General features: G+C 37.9%; 1 protein-coding gene across 4 annotated transcripts in view; it reads right to left on the bottom strand.

Annotated features, from left to right (window-relative positions):
* Window positions 1-25,147, bottom strand: part of CSMD3 (CUB and Sushi multiple domains 3) — a 737,988-nt gene that overhangs the window by 9,279 nt on the left and 703,562 nt on the right. For all 4 annotated transcript variants that reach the window (XM_086609528.1, XM_086609527.1, XM_086609526.1 and 1 more), the window contains 5 exons: window positions 24,876-24,949; window positions 16,101-16,212; window positions 14,596-14,775; window positions 8,999-9,064; window positions 6,134-6,292 (listed from right to left, as the gene is read on the bottom strand). In XM_086609528.1, the coding sequence (XP_086465654.1) occupies window positions 6,134-6,292; window positions 8,999-9,064; window positions 14,596-14,775; window positions 16,101-16,212; window positions 24,876-24,949 (591 nt within the window). The remainder of the gene's footprint in view (window positions 1-6,133; window positions 6,293-8,998; window positions 9,065-14,595; window positions 14,776-16,100; window positions 16,213-24,875; window positions 24,950-25,147) is intronic.

The following is a 25,147-nucleotide window of genomic DNA, read 5'->3' on the forward strand; positions in this document are numbered from 1 at the left end:
TAAACTAGTATCAGAGCAGCTCTGAGATGAGACACAGCCGCTGCTCCCAGGAACAAACAAGGCCTACGTAATAGCCTTGAAATGGGGAGTAGAGTGATACGGAGGTATCACGGCTCATCCTTGTTATCCGGGATAAGGAATAGCAAATAAGGCCTACGTTATACCCTTGAAATGGGGAGTAGAGTGGTACGGAGGTATCACAGCTCATCCCTGTTATCAGAGAAAAGGGGTGCCTGGTGAAGATAAAGATGAATCACAACTGCTGCCTCAGCAGTGATGGCGAAATTGTGTACTTTAGCTACCAAATCACACCTCCACCTACCTCCGAGCTGCGACCACCCCTCACAAGAGAAATTTACACGAATCCTAATAAAGTTATGTATGACTAGAGTCACTCCAGCTCCACCTAAAAAAAACGAAAAAGGTATAAAATGGCAAAAGACAAAGGGGATGTTAGGGAGAAGCCCCTCCATTGAAACGTCCGGGATCAGTCGACGGGCTGAACCTCTCTTCTCCCCCCCTCATAGGGACGCCTGTTGGGTAAGAACTCTGTGTTATGTGCACTTATTTATTAACATCTTGCTAGCTATTTAGTATTATCACTGCAGTATTTTAATTAAAGTTGTTCTTGTAGTCAGTCACTATCACCGGCTATCTACGAATCTATATCCTGTCACCAATAAAATCTTATATATATATACAAAAGTTCTGGAGACTTTTGCCCTTATTATAAGGAGGTTGGGCTATTGTACTATCGAATCAGTGTACTCGCCAAAATTATATTCGAAGGTTCTAGGAACCTTTGCCCTTATATAAGGAGGTTGGGCTATAGTACTACCGACCAGATGTACTCGCCAAAGTTATATATTCAAAGGTTCTAGGAACTTTTGCCCTTATATAAGGAGGTTGGGCTACAGTATTACCAAACTGATGTACTCGCCAAAGATACATACAAAAGTCCCAGCAACTTTTGACCTTATTATACAGACCGGTCGTTTTGACTTCAAAACGTGACAGTAGGTCACACAGATGCTCACGTACCCAAGAGTTGGGCCACTGAAGAACATCAAAACAATCAACAGGTGGATCTGGCCGTAAAGATTAAAGTGGCTCAGGTGGATCTGGACTGGCAACACAAAGATGAAAAATTTCTAGCTCGTTGGGCCCATGATGCCTCAGGCCATCAAGGAAGAGATGCAACACACAGATGGGCTTGTGATCGAGGGGTGGACACTTCCACTGACCCGTAGTGGCAAGCGTCACATGCTCACAATGGTGGAAGCAACCACTGGATGGTTGGAAACCTATGCTGTGCCCCATGCTACTGCCTGAAACACTATCCTGGGCCTTGAAAAGCAAGTCTTGTGGTGGCATGGCACCCCAGAAAAAAATCGAGTCAGACAACAGGACTCATTTCCTTAACAATCTTATAGACACTTGGGCCAAAGAGCATGGCATCGAGTGGGTATATCACATCCCCTACCATGCACCAGCTTCTGGGAAGACTGAACAATATAATGGACTGCTAAAAAACACACTGAAAGCAACGGGTGGTGGAACTTTCAAACATTGGGATACATATTTAGCAAAAGCCACCTGGTTAGTCAACACTAGAGGATCTGCCAATTGAGCTGGTTCTACCCAATCAGAACTTTTATGTACTGTAGAAGGAGATAAAGTCTCTGTAGTGCACATGAGGAACACACTGGGAAAGACAGTCTGGGTTATTCCTGCCTCGGGTAAAGGTAAACCCATTAGTGGGATTGCTTTTGCTCAAGGACCTGGCTGCACTTGGTGGGTGATGCAGAAGGACGGGGAAGTTCGATGTGTACCTCAAGGGGATTTGATGTTTGGTGAAAATAGATGATAAAATGAATTGAATTGTGTAATATTAATTGCTAAATAACCCTGTCACTGCATACCATCATTGCTACGGTTGTCACATTATACTAATGGCATTATATTTAGAATCATCCAGCTTAACGAAGAATGAACTTCAACAGAACCAGAACTGATTCCAGACACCCAGCAACTTCCTCGAGATCAACATCTTCAACCTGCAGACTGCGGACATGGACTGTTGCCGAATACACCAACTATGAGCTCCAGACGTCACATGCAACAGAGACTACGTCATCCGTTCTACCGACTGAGTGAATTCCACATCATCTTTCCTGTCCTGAGAGACTGCTATAACAGATGAAGACCGGACTTATGGACTAAATGAACTCAACACACATTTTGAAGGGATGACCCATGGACTAAGGGAATAGTATCCATGTGTATATGTGAGGTTTGAACATGACGTGCATGGTATCGAATAAGGGGTGGATACTGTCCTGGTTTCAGCTGGGACAGAGTTAGCTCTTCTTTTTAGCAGCTAGAAGAGCTCCGTGTTTTGGTTTTAGTCTGAGACTTGCTCTGAGAAGAACGGTGATAGCACATTGATGTTTATAGTTGGCACTGAGGTCTCAAGGACTTTTCAGCTTCCCGTGTTCTTGCCTGTGTAGAGGAGCACAACAGGCTGGAGGGGAGCACAGCCAGGATGGGAGGTCCACGACTCTCCTTACGATTTGTACTTAGATTTAGGATTAAGGGCCAAACTGGCCAATTAGTATTCCATATCATGCAGCGTCGTGCTCAGTATAAAAATGAGGGACAGTCGGAAAGAAGGGCTTTTGCTCTTCCGGGACTCTCACTCTCAGACTCTCAGAGCGCTCTCCCTGTCCCACTCTCTATTTTTGGGCCTCCTGTTTGTCCGGGATTGTGGTGTTGGGACTTATCTGTTTCGGGATCATTATTACGGGACGAGATAGGCCTCGGTCAAGGGGTGGTGAGAAATTACACCGTACGTCACTCGTTTGTATATATTTATCCTTGTACATATCCGTACATATATATATTGGTAGCACTAGTAGTAAATTGTTCTTATCTCAACTCACGGGTCTCTTTTCTTTTCTTCTTTAATTCTCTTCCTCATCCCCGGAAGGTGGGAGAGGGTGAGTGAGTGGCTGTGAGGAGTTTAGCTGCCAGCGGCCTAAACCACGACAGTAGTATTTTTCTTCCCCTGTCCAGTTGAGGAGAGGGAGTGATAGAGCAGCTTGGTGGGCACCTGACATCTAGTCAGGGTAAACCCACCACACTCTCCAGTGAAAAAAAATATAGCTAAGGCCACACAAAACCACTAGCTAACACAGTAGCAGAAGGAATGAAATACTCAGGTACTTAGTGCTCTTTGCATCTTAAGGTAGAGAAGGAGGAAATGCTGGCACAACAAAATATCTTAATATTGGACTGCATTGCTGCAGAGACAACCCTGGGAGACAGCAGTTTTCAGACCAATAGTTAGAGTTTTGTATATATGGTCAGCATAAAATAGTGGGTGATGATGTTATGTTAAAACGAATTCCAGAGAAGAAAAAGCATGGTCACATCTGTCTTGCTGGTTGCTAATCTGAGGAAAACTAAAACTTATAACATGAAAACAGATCACATGCCCAGATATATCCCAACTCAGAAAAGACATTTAAATTTGTCATCTCGGTTACTTTATTCACTCTAGGCTTTCAGTACAGACTACAGCAAGATGGCCATCTCAAAAGTTCAATTCAGATTAAGATGTAAACTTCCTAGCTCTCTTCAGAAGCAGCAGTAAGAGACAGAGCAATGAGACTCCTAATTCACGTTTCTCGTTTACAAGCCTGAATTCACAGAACAAAAGCCTTCTCCTCCACATTAAGGATAGATGATGGCTCTATAGGAGGTATCATTTCATACAAATCATCTCAGAGTCAACAAGCAGACTTACTTTTGTGTTAACACTGCACTGAGCTCAAATGAATGTGCCTTGGTAAGACAGGGTTTATTCTCTTGTCTTCGGCACCGCGTTAACATTATCACACAGTGTTTGGTCACTTCAGGAGCTTGGAGAGTGTGGATCTAGAAGTCATTTGGAACTTGAGGAGGGAATCAATTACATCTGCCATGGATGTATCTTATAAAGGTACATTAGTAAATAATTGCATGAGGCTGAGGGCTGTGGGGTGTGTACATGGACATAAATACTACGTATGTACACTCAAGAGCATAGAAAGAACAAATTTCCCACAGACCAAGGCACCACTGTTCTCTACTAATTTACAACGGTGGATTCGCAAGCGTTTCTTGGTGAAAGGTTGATGTGCTTCCTCACAGCTGGCAACTGGTTTCTCAGTGTACAAGAGAGTGTTTAATCTGAGCCAAAAAGCAAGTAAAAGCTGTACCTTTCTCTTCTTTTAATCTCTGTAATAGCATTGTTATTTTCACTCATGCTAATCTGATGAAAAGAACATGCCTATTTCTAACCTGTGGCAGACATGTATACTATAATTACAGCAAGCACAGGTGTCAAAATGAAAAGAAGCGAAAAAAGATGCAACAAATGATGGAATGCAAATCAGTAAGTGCTGCATGGGGAGAGAACCAGTTTTCATTTCAGAAAACTACAAGTTGAGTAAAGGAGAAATCAGACTCTTGGCATCTAAATGTATTTTTTGATCCATTCCTACTTCCCTGGCCCTAAGATACTCTTTCAATATACAGGATCCCAGTTTTCTACCTGCAAAATAGGAAAAAAAGGGCATTTGTAATCACTTTTGTTTCAAATTTAGGAAACCTTTTTATTTGGAAGAAGAGGTTGTTTTGATGAGAAAACACAGCTTTTTACTTTTACCATTTCTAAAAATATGAAATACTACATGTGCTGCACCTGATACTCTCATAGAAATTACATAGCTGAAACAAACAGACATCACACAATAGAGTAAATTCAACACAGACAGTCAAGACAAGCATGGTTACCAGTCAGAAAATATTCTATGAAACATTCAGTCTATTTATGGCCTCTCAAGCGTGACTCTTCAAAGGACATCTACAAAATAACTTCAACAGACAAACCTAGTGACAAAAATTCACCACTCCACCAAATACTAGAAACTAAGAACTCAACAGAGATGGATTCTTTGGCCCATTACATTCTTCCTGTAGACCACCATTCTCAGAAAGTCATGGGCTGAACTTTTCCCCCCTCTTTTTTTCCCAGCAAGTTAATGTTCTGTCATTTCTGTCCTTGATAACACCTTTAGGATAAAGGGTGATGTTAAACTGCTTCAGAGAAAGAGGTCCTTAAGTGGCGAAAAAGACTAAAACCAGCAGTGTCCAGCCTATACATACCTGCGATTTTTAGGCTTTTTCAGCCCCTGTAAAAAGTGTTGTAGACAGAGGGCGAATTTCAAGAAATTATATTTTGAGTTATAATATGGATTTCAGGTGTTTCTTTTACGCTTATTCACACCCCTGTGTTATAGCTTGTCACTCGTGTGGTGTGACAGGCCCATTGTCTATGTGGCTGAGATGTCTCAACCAAGGGACTCACAAGATTTTGAAAAACAAACAAAATCTATAAACTCAAACACTTTTTACAGTATATCTGTTTGCTTGCTCGTCAAGCCATATCTGTAGTTTCTGCTGATGGTTCACAGCATAAACAACTGTGTTGTATAGTGCCAAAATAACCATGGCAACAGTGCTTTGTGTGGCAGGGACTGTGGAATATCATAAACCAAGTTTGCAATCAAGAGCTTCTTCTGAAACGACAGCATGAAAAGTAGCTACTTTTTTTTTAACTATATCAGCTAGTCTATCAAGTGTCATCTCTCCTTGCTCATCATGTTGATTCGGTATCTCTGTCTTGCTAGGTAACACATACCAATCTCATCATACCGCTTATTAGCCATTAATAGGCTATTGAAGGAAAATTGTACGATTAAGAATTTAGAAAATCTCAGGAACAGTAATTTCAGTTTATTTATAATATTTATGGAAGAAGTATGAGAAGTAAGATAATTCTTTCACTCCTTATTGACTATTAACTTCAAATATAATAAAAACCTGGGAAATTAAAAAAGAGGAGAGAAGATAAAGATGGAAAAATCCCTTCCTTTGAAAAGGCACTGAAATAGAATTAAAATTTCTTAGAAAAGCCAAGAAAGTTTCCAGAAGATGTTAAAAGTTTAAGTGTTATACATAAAGTTACAGGGAACCAATGCATATAAGGTAGACAAAGTTAAACTGAAATTATTTTCTAGTCCCATACCTGATAGCAGCAATTCCATATTGCTGTTTGTAAGTGTCGCATTTACTCTTCCTGAAGTTGCATTGAAACTGGTGACAGTCAAAGTCATGGGCTGTTTCTTGCTTTTGTAATTGTAAGATCCTTTCCATATATAATTTTGGGCGAATACATCGTCAGGAACTATACAGACATCAAACATGTTTCAATACATTCTGCAGTATTTAATACTTACGAAGTCAAGTATTCAACAAAATATATGATAACCATTAGCATTTTCTTTATCTTCTCTATTTTTAACTCTATTAAGCATAATCTTCACACATAAAGCATAGAAATCTGGCAAGAACATTAATGAAAGAAATATATTTGTACTGTAGAACACAACCGCAACTGTACCTTCATTTGCTCCTTTCCTCAAACACAGAGATGTCTTAAAATTAAACCAACTTCACAAAATCTAATTTAAGAGCTGTAATGAAAAGATCAGTTTCCTCTCATTGCAGATTTTTTTTCTATGCTGACAGGGACATACAGCTAGGATTAAATTTTGCAGAAATTAATATAGATATCAAAATCTTTATAAGCATGTTTAAATGACATTGAAAGACTGTAAGCATCTTCTTTATTATCTAGTAACTTTTTCTAATGAAAAATTTATATAAGAAGTTTTGTCTTCAAATGCTTAAAAACATTATGAGCTTCACTACGAAAAAAAAAAAAGAAATCCTCTAATTTAAAACTAAACAGAGATCAAAGACTGCAGGGAGAATAAAAATCCTAAATTTATACCCTTACATTAAATACTTATCATTAACCATCTATAAAATGATTAATTTAAGCAATGCTATTCCAGCAACAGTATGGTTAAAAAAAAGTTACCTATCCAGTAAAAACAGATACATACAAATCTTGAAAATCTTAACATGAGATACTATTTAAACAATTAAATTGAAGATAACTTAGGATGGATTTACTACACTTTCCAAAGGAAATGTGTCAAATCTAGTCTTATAACAAATAACCACAATGTAAAATTGGCACTATTTGGAGTCATTCACTCTGAATTTAAAGCTCTGGATTTGTGTGCACATTGGCATCCCGTATCAGATAAACACGGAAGAATATTTGCCCCTTTTTCTCTCAAGATATCCCAAAATTTAAGACTGGGGCACACTGGAACACCCAACAGTCTTCCTTCATCATTTAGTTTATGGGTCATAGAGACAGGTTGTCTTCCTCATGAAAGATAAAAGATCTTTCCTAGTTTTTTAATTGTATATGTATAGGTATATATGCATACTTTTTTTTTTTTTAAAGTAAACACATAAAACCAATATACCTAGATACTGGGCCTGCAAACTGCAAGCAAGGAAATAGCATGGTGAAAACAGTCTGATACTGTTGATTTGTTCATCTGCCTGAAATTTATTTCCCTAATATCATGTAAAACTAATCTTTATGTACTTTGTTTACAATTAATTGCAATTTACAAAAAGTTTCTGAATGAAAAAACTGGTAATATGACTACTATGCAGCACATCATTGGCAAACACAGTTTTGAAGTAGTGTAGAACCTGTTAGACATTTCATAAGGTTGTAATCAAAGGCTAATTTTAGTCAAGGAGACTTCTCTCTTCAAAAAGTCTCTTCAGTGAACAGAGAAACGTTTCTCTTGGATCTAGTCAGGACATCCAAAGATAGTCTTATTTGGCAAAACGGTTAAAACTGGAGTTAACTTTAGCCAGAGTTGGAGAGAGTACCTTCTCTAGGCTCAAATTAACTTTTTTTAATGACTAAGCTGAAGGCTAATAATGAAGTATTTATGTAAAGCAATTTAAATTAGCAAGTTAGCAAACGTGACACCCTTCTACAAGACGGGTCAGAGGAGGACCCAGGGAACTACAGGCTTGTCAGTCTGACCTGGGTGCTGGGGAAGGTTATGGAGCAGATCATCTTGAGTGCCAGCACATTGCACATACAGGACAACGAGGTGATCAGGCCCAGTCAGTAGGGGTTTATGAAAGGCAGGCTCTGCTTAACTAACCACATCTCCTTCTATGACAAGGTGACCCACTTAGTGGATGAAGGAAAGGCTGTGGATATTGTCTACCTAGATATTAGTAAAGCCTTTGACACCCTTTCCAACAGCATTCTCCAGGAGAAACTGGCTGCTTATGACTTGGACAGGTGCACTCTTTGCTGGGTGAAAAAATGGCAGGACGGTCAGCACCAAAGAGTTGTGGTGAATGGAGTTAAATCCAATTGGTGGTCGGACACAAGTGATGTTCCCCACAGCTCAGTATTGGGGCCAGTTCTGTTTAATATCTTTTTCAATGACCTAGACACAGGAATTGAGTGCACGTGCCGTAAGGTTGCAGCCAACACCAAGTTTGGCAGGAGTTGATGTTGAACCAGGCTAAGTGTCATGTCCTGTACTTGTATCACAACAACCCCATGTAACGTTACAGGCTTGGGGAAGAGTGGCTGGAAAGCTGCCTGGTGGAAAATGACCTGGGGGTGTTAGTGGATAGCTGGCTGAATATGAGCTGGCAGTGCGTCCAGGTGGCCAAGAAGGCCAATAGCATCCTGGCTTGTATCAGAAATAGTGAGGTGAGCAGGACTGTGGAAGTGATTATCCCCCTGTACTTGGCACTGGTGAGGCCGCACCTTGAATGCTGTGTTTCGTTTCGGGCCCCTCACTACAAGAAAGACGTTGAGGTGCTGGAGCACATGCAATTTAATTCATAATTTTTTTTTCTGTTAAGGTAATGCCTAACCTAATACTCTTTATTGATTTTAAGTCATTCAATGCAGTCTCACTAAATAGATTCTTGTTGTGTTTTCTAGAGAAATTGTTTAAAACCACATGTACCTCAAAGTACTTACCACTTAGTTTGGGACTTGGTGTTCCCAAAGCTGGTCTGGGGTCCTTCACTAATATTTTGGAACCAGCTGTTAGAAGGAATAAAAAAATGACAAATTAGTAGCAAATATGTTACTCAGAAACTAGGAAAATAATTTCCATAATGGAATTTATTTGTTCCAAAGACTATAAGATAATGTTTCAAACTCAAATATGAATCACATTTCAGTCAGTATCAAGCCTTAGTATCACAGGAACACATGCCTACTGACTGCTTCCACTGCTGTGTTTTCTCCTAAGTCAGTCACCTGGATGCTACCAAGTCATTTTCAGTATTCAAATTGTGAACAGAATCTACATGGAGGAAAAGGCCACTGTTTCTTTAAAGAATAGCAACAGAAAGAAGGAAACAAATGAGGCTGTTCACAGTATCTCTAACTGCTCAGGTGATATGAGCATGGGAAGTTGGGGAATTTAATTTCTTCTCTGCTTAGAACAGGAATTCTCCCACTGCTGAAGACAATGAACTAAATGCAATGGGGCAGTGTCATTTTCTGCAGCTGAAGCTATTTTATTTTGCAGAAACTAATTTGGATTCACTGGGCTATAAAGAAAATGCATAACTCTGTCTCTTAATGTAGAATACTCTCATGCAGCACTAGGTTCCATTCCTTGCTCCAATGGTTATTTCAATATTTTGTATTTTGGATCTTGGCTTTGAACCCAGGCCTTATCTCTCTGATTGATACTCTAAAACAAATAGACAAGAGAAGCAACTTCCTTCTCCCTGAGTGGAGTATTTTGCTGCACGAAAAGGAAACTTTAGCAAGAAGCACTGAGAATATTTTTCTTGAGAATAACTTTTAGCTTATTACAGAAGGCTTGTTCTTGGTATATAGATTAAAACTGACAAGAAACAGGGGCAGAGGTTGGAATTCAACCTAAAGTTCTCATGACCTGTTACTGCTGATTGATTAATCTCTATTTCCTCTCTGTTTTGAAAGAAACTTACAGAACTTCACTGAACATAGTTGACCTGGAGGGCATGCTTCAAGAGCATATGCTTTTTGATTACATCAAGCTCAGGTTAGAAATATCTGGATCATATTTTCCAAAGGGCTTTAGTATGAAAAGCTGCTGAGTCAATCAGTGTTGCCAAGGTGGATACATTTCTAGTCAAGTTCAGAACTAAAATTCTAAAAACAAAATAAAATTTAAATACAAATTTTAAATACAAACCCAAAACTAAAGCAAGTTATCTATAGAGTTTAAGTTTCTAGGTCCAGATATTTGCTGAGTAGGACTTTCAAGATTGCAGTTTTGTATTCAAATGACCAAATTCTGTTTTAATTCCCTTACAGATCCTTTTAGAGCTCTCAACTCCAGATGTTTTATTACCTTTCATCCACTTCCAAGTTATTTTTGTGAAGTTCACAGTCAAAGGTGAACAACCTGACCTGGTGCTTTTCTCCTTTTCATAGGAGAGAGATATTTCGCCCCTTTGTAATAGGCAAAATTGAAACTATTTAAGAGATATTTTACTTTATCTAATTAGAGTTAATACTTTAGAATACATTACTCATTTTTAGATTTCTCTATTGTTAAAAAGCAAGAAGCAAGACCTCTGATCCTAAAAAATTTCCATTTCTGTAACCTATTCCCAGGACAACGGGAAACTAAGTAGATACACTCATAGTTACCATTTAATGCTTTAAAAAAATTTCTCATAAAGATTCTTTACTATCAGATAGGACAGATAACACTACTTGTTTCGATACCATCAGCAGAAAATTCTTGGATCAGAATACAACCCATGAATCACATTTGGCCTGCCATAACACTTCCTGAGTACTGAACAAGTCATAAGCTTACTGGCAGCTTGGTTTGTAACATTTTCCCAAAGCTGTGCTTTGTTTTCCCGCAGCATTTGCCTGGCGTGTAATGCCAGGACACCTGTTTCTTAGTAATACAAAATATTCATTTCCTGTTTCCCTTCCAAGTAGCAATGTTTGACTACATAGTCTTTGAATGCCTCTGTAAGAGCCCTGGGGATAACCACCTCTGAAATATTCGGTATCAGTAATCTGAAAGGTGCTTTAATTATTCAGAAAATAGAATTCCAAAGAGTTGCTACACTTGAAGATATTTCTTATCTCACATGTAAAACATCATTCTCACCAGAATGTTGCCATTAGGATTTTCATGCCCTTCCATGACAAATTACATAGTAAAACTAGAAATTAAATAAAATATTGGAACATCAAGGACAAAGTAGAAAGACACACTTTTTTAGCAAGTAGTATATTGTTGCTTACATATAAATATAAATATAATATTAAACCCTATGGATTAATTCCATGCAATGAGTCAGACATCTCCTTGAGCTTCAGATATCGTTTTCCAATATTAGAAAAGAATCTTAGAATCATAGAACTATTTAGGTTTGAAAAGACCTTGAATATGCATCATGTCCCACTGTTAACCTAACACTATGAAGTCCACCACTAAATCATGTCCCTAAGCACCACATCTACATGTCTTTAAAAATCTCCAGGGATGGTGACTCGACCACTTCCCTGGGCAGCCTGTTCCAATGCTTGACAACCTTTTTCAGTGAAGAAATTTCTCCTAATGTCCAATCTAAATTTCCCCTGGCACAACCTGAGGCAACTTCTTCTCATCCTGTCACTTGTTACTTGGGAGAAAAGACTGAAATCCACCTCACTACAGCCTCCTTGTAGGTAATTGTGGAAAGTGGTAAGATCTCCCCTCAGCCTCCTTTTCTCTAGACTAAACAGTCCCAGTTCCCTCAACTGCTCCTCATAAGATTTGTGCTCTAGACCAGCTTCGTTACTCTTCTTTCCATGTGCTCCAGCACCTCAACATCTTTCTTGTAGCAAGGGGCCCAAAACTGAACACAATATTCAAGGTGTGGCCTCACCACTGCCCAGTACAGGGGGATAATCACTTCCCTAGTCCTGCTGGCCACACTATTTCTGATACAAGCCAGGATGCTATTGGCCTTCTTGGCCACCTGGGTGCACTGCCAGCTCATGTTTAACCAACTGTAGACCAACACCCCCAGGTCCTTTTTCTGCCAGGCAGCTTTCCAGCCACTCTTCCCCAAGCCTGTAACATTGCATGGGATTGTTGTGACACGAGTCCAGGACCTGGCTCTTAGCCTGGTTCCACATCATACAACTGGCCTCAGACCATCAATCCAATCTGTTCAGGTCCCTCTGTACAGCCTTACTGCTCTCAAGCAGATCAGCACTACTGACCAACTTGGTAACGTCTGCAACCTTACTGCACGTGCACTCTATTCCTGTGTCTAGATCATTGAAAAAGATATTAAACAGAACTGGCCTCAGAACTGAACCGTGGGCAACACCACTTGTGTCCGATCACCAACTGGGTTTAACTCTATTTCACAATATAACCACAACTATTATAACTCTATAACCACAACTCTTTGGGCCTGGCCATCGTGACAGTTTTTTACCCAGCAAAGAGTACACCCATCCAAGTCGTAAGTAGCCAGTTTCTCCAGGAGAATGCTGTTGGAAAGGGTGTCAAAGGCTTTACTAATGTCTAGGTAGACAACATCCACAGCCTTTCCTTCATCCACTAAGTGGATCATCTTGTCATAGAAGGAAATCTGGTTAGTTAAGCAGGATCTGCCTTTCATAAACCCTTACTGACTGGGCCTGATCACCTGATTGTCCTGTGTGTGCCATGTGCTGGCACTCAAGACGATCTGCTCTATAACCTTCCCCAGCACCCAGGTCAGACTGACAAGCCTGTAGCTCCCTGGGTCCTCCTTCTGACCCTTCTTGTAGAAGGGTGTCATATTTTTGAACCTCCAGTCAACTGGGATCTCCCCAGCTAAGCAGGACTGCTGATAAATGATGGAAAGTGGCTTGATGCCACTTCTGCCACTCCTCAGTATCCTTGGGTGGACCCCATCTCACCCCAGAGACTTGTGTGTGTCTAATTTGTGTAGCAGGTCTTAACCATTTCCCCTTGCATTATGGAGGCTTCATTCTGCTCCCTGTTCCTCTCTTCCAGCTTAGGTGGCTGGGTACCCCAAGAACAACTAGTCTTACCATTAAAGACTGAGGTAAAGAAGGCATTAAGATACCTCAGCCCTTTCCTTATCCTTTGTCACTACCTGGCATCAAATAAAGGATGGAGATTCTCCTTAGCTCTCCTTTTGTTGCTAATGTATTTAGAGAAACATTTTTAATCGTCTATTACTGCAGTAGTCGTATTAAGTTCTAGTTGGGCTTTGGCCCTTCTAATTTTCTCCCTGCATAACCTCATGACATCCTCATAGTCTTCCTGAATTTCCTGCTTTCTTCCAATGGTCATAAACTCTCTTTTTGTTCGTGAGTTCCAGTTAAAGCTCTCTGTTCAGCCAGGCCAGTCTTCTTCCCCACCAGTTTGCCTTTCGGGAAATGGGTATGTCCTGCTGCTGCGCCTTTAAGATTTCCTTCTTGAGGAATGTCCAGCTTTCCCGGACTCCTTTACCCTTCAGAACTGCCTCCCAAGGGACTCTGTCAACCAGGCCCCTAAACAGGCCCATTTGCCTTCCAGAAACCCAAGGCAGCAGTTCTGTTAACGTCCCTCCTTACTTCTCTGAGAATAAAAAACTACAATTTTGCGATTGCTATGCCCAAGGTGGCCTCCAACCATCACATCACCCACAAGTCCTTCTCTGTTTGCAAACAACAAGCCCAGCGAGGTGCCTTTCCTAGTTGGCTCACTCACCAGCTGTGTCAGGAAGTCATTTTCCACACACTCCAGGAACCTCCTAGGCTGTTTCCTCTCCACTATATTGTATTTCCAGCAGTCATTAGGCAAGTTGAAGTCCCCCATGAGAACAAGGGCTAGTGATTGTGAGACTTCTCTCACTGCTTATAGAATATATTCTCTGTCTCTTCATCTTGATTGAGTGGTCTATAATAGACTCCCACCATGATATCTGCTTTATTGGCCTTCCCCTTGATTCTTACCCATAAACACTCAGCTCTATCATTACCAGCATCAAGTTCTAGACAGTCAAACCACTCCCAAAGATACAGGGCTACCCCATTGCTTCTCCTTCCTTGCCTATGTCTTCTGAAGAGTTTATATCCATCCATTGCAGCACTCCACCTTTGCAAGTCATCCCACCGTGCTTCCGCAAGCAATGGCAGCTATATCATAGTAGTATTGTAACTGTCATAGCTGTCTTGCAGCGTACTCAATTTCTGTAAATAAAATTATCCTGATCTAAGTTTAATAGGTACATGCAAAAACATTGAGATTCTTACTCCACTGAGCTTACGAAAACACAGTCCACACCTGACTCAGTCAGAAATCTAAAAGCAGGTGTTACCCAAGTATTTGGTCTCTAGAATTATATCTGGAATTGACACCTCTGAGCAAGCAAATGAAAGACAAGTACATGAAAGCATATGTCCCATTAAACACAACTGACAAAAGATCAGAATGATCCTGTTAGATGTCCTCCCTCCTAGTTCTTCTTGCCATTCTACCTTATCTTATTAGACTACAAGTAAAGAAAATCACTGAAATATGATAGATGAGAGGTGCAGTGGGAAACTGAAGAGCTTACCTTCACAGACTGGAACTTTCCCAGTCCATGTGCCATCAGATCTACAGGCTCTATGCTCTGATCCTCCTGCCAAGAAGAAGCCTGACTGACAAGTATAAATCAATGTATAACCAAGAGAGGGAAGATCCATTCCTGCAACATTAGCATGAGTTGGTGTTTCTGGTTGTTTACAGCTGTGAGCTACAAAGAAATGACAAAATATCCTTCAGTCAAAATGACGAAAATATTTCTGAAAAAATAATCTATATCTATTTTAACAAGTAACTAATGAAGAAAAAAGCAACAATAAATATAACATATTAATATACTTTTAATTCACATTAAAAATTGCTACATAGTCTGTAAATTATTGTCCTGAGCCTGGAAATACACTCTTGAAAATGGACCTTTCAATTTCAAGGGACCAAGAATCAACTTAAATGCACTTGCACAAGCAAAATTAATTGTCTGCATATGCGAATACAAACAGTACACATCTTACTACACAGCTTTTGACTTACATGACTTATGATTTCTGTGTAGCATTGAATAACAGTAAATATAAATAAATGAGTCATTTGGAAAACACTATCAAAGGTCAAGGATAAATAATAGGTGAGGTAAATTTTAAATATCAGGTAGAAAAGTTAATTACCATTTCTAATCTCATGCAAAGTGTTTTATATCCTTAACAATCACCAGAATCTGAGAGTCTTGTGTTAAAACCAGCATATTTCCAAGAGCAGAGCTGAACTACTGATTTGCTGTTTGCTTAGTGGGAATGCTAGCACCAACTGAAACACTAATGCTGTTTTCTTCTGTGGATATGCTCTCCATACAGTGAAGTGATTTTATAAGGTCAGACCTTATAAGGTGAGATTATTTCCAGAAAAAATACAGATGGCTAGCTGAAAAACTAGATAGATTAACCATGATGTTATACCTTCAGCAAATTAACACTATTTACCGAAGTGTAAAATATCTAAGAAGTGAAATGCTACTTCCTGTACCTAAGTAAGAAGATTCTCTCCATTTCAGATTCAAAAATTTCCAATTACAAGACATTTTTCTCCTTCTTAAAATACCCTGACTCCTTTGTTAGGAAACAGATCAAACTCTTTACTAGATTTGATTTTAACTATCTGTTCCAGTACAAGTTAGGGTTGTGCAGGGCTTTCCTATACATCCTGTTCTCACCACCTCCTCCCAGCTCTTTCAATCTCTTCAATGGAAGGGTTGCACCCTCTTAGATAGAAACTTACCATTTCCAGCACCTCTCTGGATGAACAACTGTCTGTTATTCTCATTATTTTTTTGATGTTTTTTTTTTTTTTAATTCTATAGGCTATTGTAGAAAAATTCACTCATAAAATCATACTTCTAGCTGCTGTAAGCTAGTAATGCAAATTTGTATTAACTTTAAGTTAATAAAATTGTACAAATTAAGTTAACTTTACAACAATGTTACTGTAACAAAATAGCCTACACAAAGAAATTGATAGATTCAAAATCTGTCATTTACTTACGTATACATTCTGGCTGGATTCCACTCCATGTAAGATCAGGAAGGCAAGTTCGTGTTGTTGAGCCATGGAGAAGGTGTCCTTTTTTACACTGAAATTGTACAACATTTCCCACCTGTTGAAAAGTAGGAAATACAGTAATAATGTTATGAGGGAATATCAGTTGGTTGCTTTTTTTTTTCAAAATTTGGTAGTAAACTCCTTCCCATAGTACAGGTTTGATAAATTGTGATGTGCTTTCTGTAGAAAGTAAATTAATTTCACAGAGCATTTTGATATGAAATAAAAATTTGCTTCATTCTCATTAAAATTACTCTCCCTGCAAACTGAAATCCTCCATAGAAAATAATCGAAACCTCGTCTTCTGTGGTCTCTGGTATGTTGCCTCGAGCCTGGAGCAGTTGAGGCACTGTGAGTTTGGAAACCAAGCTTACTGTGGCTTCCTACCTCTGGACCAAGGAGAAGCCAGTTAGGTAATCTTGCAGAAAACCAGGGAAGTTGCAGAGCTGAAATGGGTGATAGATTCTGCTGGACCTTTGTTGAACTAGATCCCCTTTGTGGAATGCTGGATGAATTCACAAATTACAACGAGAAATATTTCATTAAAACATGCAAGGCAAGGTCAATGACACTGTCTCATGTTTTAGAAATTACAATGTTCCTATAATATTTTAATTTTGCCTTTTTATTACATGAGGTAAAAAAAAGAATCATTCTTTATATCATGCAGATAACAGAAACTGTAACGCAAGTGCATTATAATTTACAAGAGCACTTCATCTGAGATTAGTTTTTAATTATTATTCTAATTATGGGTATGTGTTGCATAAAGAAGAAAATAGAATTCTTTAATCAATAACAGTTTCTGCACAAATATAACATGGAATAACTTGTTCAGCATGTCCAGTCATGGTGACATTCATGAAAATGCAAGTAATTCTCACTTTCCATCAAAGGCAGGGAAATTAGATTATAAGTGTATCATTCAGAGAGTAGTTTATCACATGTTGTGAGTGGTTAACTCAAATATTAAGGTGCATAGATCACATCTACTCTTCTGCAGTGACCTGCATTAATGTATTTATCAACTTGTGTTTAAAAAAGAAGTTGAAAACTTTCAACTGTATTTGACAGCACATTTATGGTTCTGTTGTTGTGGTTGTTTGGGTTTTTTTTAAATTATTTTATTTAAAAGTATAACATTTGATTCAAATTGATGCTCAAAGGTAAAATGTGGAGTCTTTCACAATAGTTTAGTCCTGGGAAACAGCATTTCACCGCTACAAGTAGTCATTTGAAACTTTATAGTACTATACCATTTCAGCTTAAGTTTCTTATCAGAATGAAATTTAATGATAACCCATGAACTACAGATAGTAGCTCATCAACACAGTATGTGATTTTTTTTTTTTTTCTCTTTACTGTGGTCACTGGACTGTGTAATTACTTTTAAAAGATTTTGAAGAAAAAACACTAAATCACTTTCATGATTAAGCATAAAGTAGGAAAACGCTAGAAGTTTTTAGAAATTGCACCAAATAGAAGTACCTTTTTTTTGTTGAAAAGAGCTTAGTTAAAACAACCATCACAAATATATTACTTTACAACAGGCACCAGTCTTATGAAAAATTTGTTCATTTCAGTAATCTGCCTCTATTGAAGTAAACTCCATTCACAACTATGGAAGGAACACCTGCACTATTTAATCTTTAGCTATTAAGGAAGACAATATCCAACCAAAACCAAACCTCAGCTTAACAATTAAACGTAGTTTCTTAATATACATCTGAATAGGAACGTGATTTTCTTTCTTTTTTGTTCTTTCAAAGTTCACTCTATGATCTTATTTAAGAAAAAACATAATTGTTTTGTGATGTCAAGTACTGGACCTCACAGAAGTCAATGAGGTAGAGGTTAATTGGCTACTTAGATATTTAATTCTAAACTGTAACTAAGTTAGATACTCAGACTCTAGCAGTCAATACCAACTCCAGAAGTAGCTACTGAATGGCTTTAACTACTTAGTTACACTACTTCATTTATTTTCAGTTAACATTGTAAGCGCTACAGTCTCTTTTTTAAAAAAGAAGTATCTTCTTCTCAGCGTTAAACAGTTCTCATGATGTGATTATCTTTCATATATTAACACCACTTAAATATGAGCAATACTGAATTAATCGGATAACTGCAATCTTGAAATTTTCACCTAATTTTTAGTAGGATATTGTTTAAAATAATTTTTTCATTCTATAAAATCTCTTTAGAAGAATAAAAATTCAATAGATCAAAAAAATAAAGCCCAACATTACTTCAATATATTCAGTAAAATTCAGTATATTGCAATTCTACTTATCAAGAATGTCATAAACAGAAGAATTATACTTTGCAAATTGAAAGGGATGGAAAATAATGCCATAAAGTCTTTAGACCTACAGGACTCAATGGATAATAGTGAAAAAAGGAAGGAGGTGTGTAAGGAGGTGTGTTATTTCAATTTTCTGTAACTTCTCTTCTTTAGTTGCCTATTCATGACTTTGGATTATTTCTTTATGAACTGAGTCTTCTGCTGAACAGATATTTTGAAGGAGAACTGTTCACCTGAGAAGCAGAACCAAAAAATGCATAGTAACTTCTTCCAGCATCTGTGTATCTTCACTGCAGCTCTGCCTACTTTCTGGCTTCACTGAAGCTTGTTTGCCTAAACATCAGACCAGTTCTTTACTACTGTAAATATATCTGTGAGCTATGGAAACACCCAAGTTGCCAAGTAAGTGGAAAGGCTGAGTTGTCAACATTCCACAGGTAAAAAAGACAAACCACCAATAAAAAAAAACAAAACAACACCTCAAACAAACAAAACTCAAACCAAACCATTGTTGATATTGCAACCAGTTGTTGCAATACCAACTTTTCTATCCAAAACAGTAACTGCTAGTGAAACCATTTTCCTAATTTCCTCAAAAAAAAAAAAAAGTCACTCTATTATCCTTGTTAGGGAAACACAACCTTTATACATGTAAGCCCCAAAAGTAGCATCAAAAATACAACAGTTGCTCAAGTGAAAAAGATGTTTTCAGAAATGCTGTCATGCTATTCAAGACAATGAACAAATAAATAAAGGCATGAGACTCCCTGCTCCTAAAAATAAAAGCTTCAACGCAATATGGAATTATTAAAAATAAAACAATAAAAAGTAATTTTAAAACGACTTTTCGGGAAGTCTGTTTTGCAATATTCTCGTGCCAAGGGCACCAGGTGGCGCTATAATACAGCCTTCCAAGGTCTTAACAAATTCGCAGTCTCGAGATGTTCTGATTTGTTCGAATTTTTTTTATACAGCTTGAATAGAAGCACTAGTGGAGAGAGCAGGGGAAACAGCTGAAGTATCTTTGTTCACTGTACTCTCTGGTTTCAGGGAAGAACTGCTTTACGTGCAGTAAAGTTTGCATTCCAATCAAGGAAAAAAAAAAATTTCCTTGATTGATCATCTCTGTCCCATAGCTGTTTTTTTCATAGTGTCAGTTATGGTTTGGATATTCCCCAAATCATGACCATTAACTTTTCCTTTTGCTAAGCACCTAAGACCATATATTTGCTACTCACTTACAGGAGAAATAGCAATCCAAGAAGAAAAACCATAAATATCAACCTGTCTCCATTTACAAAGAACAGGATAGTAGTCTAGAAACCTTTTTTCACCAAAATAATATTATAATAATATATAATAATTATAAAAATAATAAAATTAATATCCTTATAATTTCTTATATTGTTTATAAGAATATAAGATACTTCTAACTTTAATGAGTTACTCTACATTCAATTACTTCTTAGACTTCAGTTTACCAGAGAACATGATACTCTAACCTTCTCCATTCCCAGCAATTCATGTCAAAGGAATGTCATTTCTCTAAAAGTTATTTCTCTTCACCTACTTTCAGCATCATAATTTAAGTGAATTAAAACACAACTCATTTAGTCTTTGCTGTATCTGTAGTTTGGTAGTCCAGTAATACAGTATTGCCACTACTAGTAACAGACTATGCAGATTGCAAGACCTCTGGGCAGATGCTTGCCAGGCTTCCTTTGTCTGAAAGTGTCCTGAGATGTCTGGAGTTTTTTCTGGTTTTGTTTGTTTGTTTGTTTTTTAAAAAACTTGGTTTAGCTGTAACATCAAATTTTCTTGTGATCAGATGGCTGTGACTAAGTTTCATGTCTTCCTTTAGCTTTCTATAGTACAACCACAGTTTTATGTCCACAGCAGTTACAAGAAGCTGTTATGTGCAGAATGAGATATTTATCACTAATGTGATGCAGTACGGAGAAATACAAGCCTGCCACTAGAAGGACAGCAAAGACCTTGAGAAATGAAGACAGGATACTGTGAAGAAGACTACAGATGTGGGCATGATAAGAGATGTGACACAGGCTTGGCACTGGAAAGACCCCATTGCTGTGAACAACTCATCCATGGTCACTTAAAGAAACGCAGACCTGGACAGAATCATGTCACAGGGGTCAAAAAGAACAAGTATCTAACACAGGTGAAATGTACCTTACAGAGCGGAATGAAATATAATGCAGAGCTACAGAGTCAGTGGTGTGAAAGTGTTAGAAACATTATAAATAACCCCAGTTGAAACAAGAATGACAGGGAACAAAAAAAAAAAAAAAAAAAAGAAGAAAAAAAAAGGTCAAAATCACATTCCTGCCAGTGAAGTTCTCCAGATTCTGACACTAACATCCTCCACTGACATCAGGCTGAAGCCACAGACCTCAGGATCTTGAGAAGCAGAAGGAACCAGGAAAATTACGTGGTGTCTGATAAGGTTTAAATTACATTTTCATTGATGCAGTGATGAGACCAACTGTGCGAACGGAGACAGCTATACTGTGGTAGTATAGCACTTCTCTTGGAATTTCATCCTACAATTCAGTCAACACCGAAGTTTTTATAAGCATTACATTCACAGAAGATTATTTGCAAAGCTGCTCTGCATCTGCAGATGAAGTTTTATACAGCATTTTGTAAAATGGAACCCAAGAGCTAACACAGGGCTACCACTACTGTTATGTGCCTATTTTCCTTTCTAAATCCAGACTGCCCTTTGGCTCCCTTCAGGCTTTAATATAGGTGGAAATAGCCGAATTTCTACAAAAAACATATGTTGTAAAAGTATGAGAAGTAACAAATCTCACATATATGACTGATTGGTCTAAGCAGTTCTAAACTGTTTTTTCAATTCAGTAGTATCTTGTGTTACAACAGCTTATGGTGAAAGTGCTATAAGCAATTTTCTGTGTTACTAGCAATACATTCGAATAAATGTTTCAAAACCATAGTTTCTTTCCAAGGAGCAATTTATTTTCAAGGTTACAGATGAAGTCAGTATTCACTAAGTTCTAAAGCTATTTTCTCTTCATTGTAACACACTGTTAAGGTAGATCTGTCAAATCAAAAATACTCATATGAAAGGTAAACATCCCTTAAGCACATATTCATAACAATTAAAGCAGTGGATGCTACTCATTTACATGCCATGTCTGATAGTCAAGTAGCACTAAACTGGTATTTTGAAGTTATTTGAACACACAAGAGCCTGATCTGCTTCTGCCTGCTCAATTCTATTGAACTGAACAATAAAATCCATCTAAAATCCTGTTACCTCTTTGTTACAAAGCTCCTATTTAACAGTTGAAACACCATTCAAATATGAGGTGGTGATATTTGTGCTTTTAGTAGCAAAAGTTCCAGGAGGTTAGGTTTCGATATGCCTTTCAGTCAAGCCTGGAATTATGTTGGATATGCCTGAACTTTCAATGCAATCATTGAGTTAATCAAGAGTAGAGGAAACAATAAGAAAGTGTGGAAGTTCACAACTTGACATTAGTATTGTGAAAAGAAAGTGACAGCCAGTGATGTAAGTCAGGTAAAAGAGGAAGCATTGTCATTTGTTGAAAAGCACTTAAAACAAAACTCTACATATGAAGACTTCAATTCTACTGTCAGGCTACAGCTTGATTTTTTTATGAGACAGAGACATAAATTTAAAACTTAACAGTTGAGTCACTTAAGTGACCCTATTGATATTAGTTTAAATCTGAAGTATTTAAGAAAGTTTAAAAAAACTCAAACTAAACCAAACCACAAAAATAAAAATAAAAATAAAAAAATAAAAATCACCAAATCCCCATATGAGAAAAAAAAACCCACCCTGGGTTAGAGTCAGAAAACCATCTTATATATTCAACAGTAATGACTCCTTGTTACGTGTTTGCCAACTGCAAAACATTTTGTTTAATTTTGCATAAGCCATTTTGCTTTATTGTTTAAAATGGTAGAGAGCAGATCTATCAGACAAAAGAAAATCAAAGCCATCTTCAGTATTTGGTATAATCTAGAATTATTCTTTACTTTTCTACTATGGATGGAAGTAAAAGTCATTATTACCCCATTCTTACAGGAAGTTAATTACAGCATAATACAAATTCATTTATAATATGCTTGTGGTTTAAATGAATCACAACATTGTTGAATATATGGTAATGTAATATTTCTTTCCAGGATCTACAGACAATAACTTGTCTAGAACTGATCATTTTCACTGTCGTTTCCACTCAGTAAAGAGCTAAACTTGGCTTCGTCTATACGAGTGATACTCCTACTCTGTTCTGTATTAACTAAGTAATCAAGTTTAGAGTAACCAGAAGTTGCACGCAGACATTTGGTTACTATATAAACCCAAATTCACTACATGAGCATGAGGATAAGCTGCTGGCTAGGTAATGAGCCTGTAGCTCATACAGTTTAAATCTGCTAGGCACTAACCTCCTAACTGTGAGATCAAGGCTGTAAATGCTTCCAGCAGCCACACTTCTTTTAGAAATTATTTATCAGTTGACATTTTTCCTAGTATTTTGACAGTTCCATGATAGCTGTAAGTGATGCTTTCATTCACAACTACAAGAACCACACCACAAATGAGATTATGCTTTAGCTTCTTCAGAGATAACTCATTAATATGCCAGAGAAACTGTGACAATAAAGTTGTAGAAAATGGTCATTGCAATGATTCATTTCTTACAGAGCTGAATCAAGATTTGCCCTCTAGCATAATATTGTACCATACCCAGAGAAAGTTAGTTCAAGGACTGCCCCTGCATTTTCTATCTTGGCACAAAACAGCACTCCATTCCCTGGAGAAAACTAAGACAATTATATTACCACTCACGTATGATTGTGATCTAGCACAATCTGAAGACCCAAAGATTGCTAAAACAACCACTAAGCAGAAGTACTGTGTAAGGGCCACCAACATGACAAACCAAATACATTATTGGCCATGAAACTTTGAAAAGTCTTTAGCTACAACCTTTGCTTTTAAAAACTAATTTCATGTTGTAAATCTGTTCAAATTTCAATCAGCCCTTTCTCGCATTTCTGTCAATCTGCAGTCTTTATTTAACAGGCACTGCATACAATCAGGGAGATGCTAGCTTACTCTTCCGCTCAGTCCTTTTTTACAGTCAGAAACAGCTGTAGCAGGATAGTTCAGACTCTTTCTTAGTTTTTTTTTGCAACTGCCTTATCAAATTCCTAGAAAATTATGGGGCACGTTTTTGCACCTGTATACCATTTCCCCATGAAAACATCCCACTGGCATCACTGTATTGTGTGATTCAGAAAATCAGAAATTCAGAAGCATTTTCAATTTCACAGTTCTGTTTCCAACAGAAGCATATGCAAACACCATTTACCACAACACACCCTGTAGAACAGGTGGCTAACACCCTCCTGGGCTGCATCAGGCAGAGCATTGCCAGCAGGTCAAGCGAGGTGATTCTTCCCCTCTGATCAGCACTGGTGAGACACAAGTAGGTGCTCACCAGTGCAAGAAAGACAAGGACATACTACATTGAGTCCAGTGATGGGCCACAAAGTTGATTAAGGAATTAGAGCATCCACCATACAAGGAGTGGCTGAAAGAGCTGGGATTGTCCAGCCTGCAAAAGAAAAGGCTCAAGGGAAATCTTATCAGTGTATATTAAAATTTAATGGGGGCAGGAAAGGTGACAGAGACACTATTTTTTGGTGGTGCCCAATGACAGGACAAGAGGTAATAGGTGCAAATTCAAACACAGAAAATTCTATTTAAAAATAAGAAAAAGCATTTTCACTGTAAGAATGATCAACTTAGAACAAGTTTCCCAGAGAGGCTGTGGAGTCTCCATCCCTGGAAATATTTAAAACCACCTGAACACAGCTCTGATCAACCTGCTCTAGCTGACCTTGCTTTGAGAAGGGAGGTTGAACTAGAAGCTCTCCAGAGGTGCCTGCCAACCTCTGTGACTCTGTGATTCATTTGTGTTCACATCATTTCCAAATGTGACAACAGAATTGCTGTCAGGAAAAAAAATCTACTGTTTTTTTAGGGTATATCTACACTAGCAGTTTGGCACATAGTATACACACTTTTAAGGAGAAAAAGCTTACTTGATGAACAGTAGAGAACATTTATATATTGGTGGGGTGATAATTAACTCCTTCAAGGTGAAATTAAGCAGAACTTGATCACCAGAGTTTCATATAGTGCATTGCTAATAAGGACACAAGGTCAATGTAATCCAACAGCTAAAATAGGGAAACACAGCAAGACTCCAGCAACCAGCTCTTACAAGGCATGAGCAGTTTCTGAACTTCTAATAAGAAGTTTCTAGACTTTGATGCAGTATAAAAATATTTTAATAAGCAAGTTAATAAAAACCAGTATACTCTACCTGATAGCCAAATGTGTTGTTTTGTGACCCGTGCCTTGGGACACCTGGATTTTCACACGCTGTGCGAGTAGGCTCTTAAAAAAAAATTACAATAAATTAAAGACAAAACTAATTACAGTATTTTAATGAAATAAATACATGAATGTGTCACAAAATTAAGCTTTTTCAATAAGCCAATGAGAGAAACAAAACCAAAGTGACTTGATTTTTAGAGAGTATAGAACAACACCAGAATCATTCAAAATAGCTGAGAACTTCTAGATTGGCTTAGC

The sequence above is a fragment of the Tauraco erythrolophus genome, chromosome 3, assembly GCF_009769465.1.
Source record: "Tauraco erythrolophus isolate bTauEry1 chromosome 3, bTauEry1.pri, whole genome shotgun sequence".
In the NCBI taxonomy this organism is placed as follows: Eukaryota; Metazoa; Chordata; class Aves; order Musophagiformes; family Musophagidae; genus Tauraco; species Tauraco erythrolophus.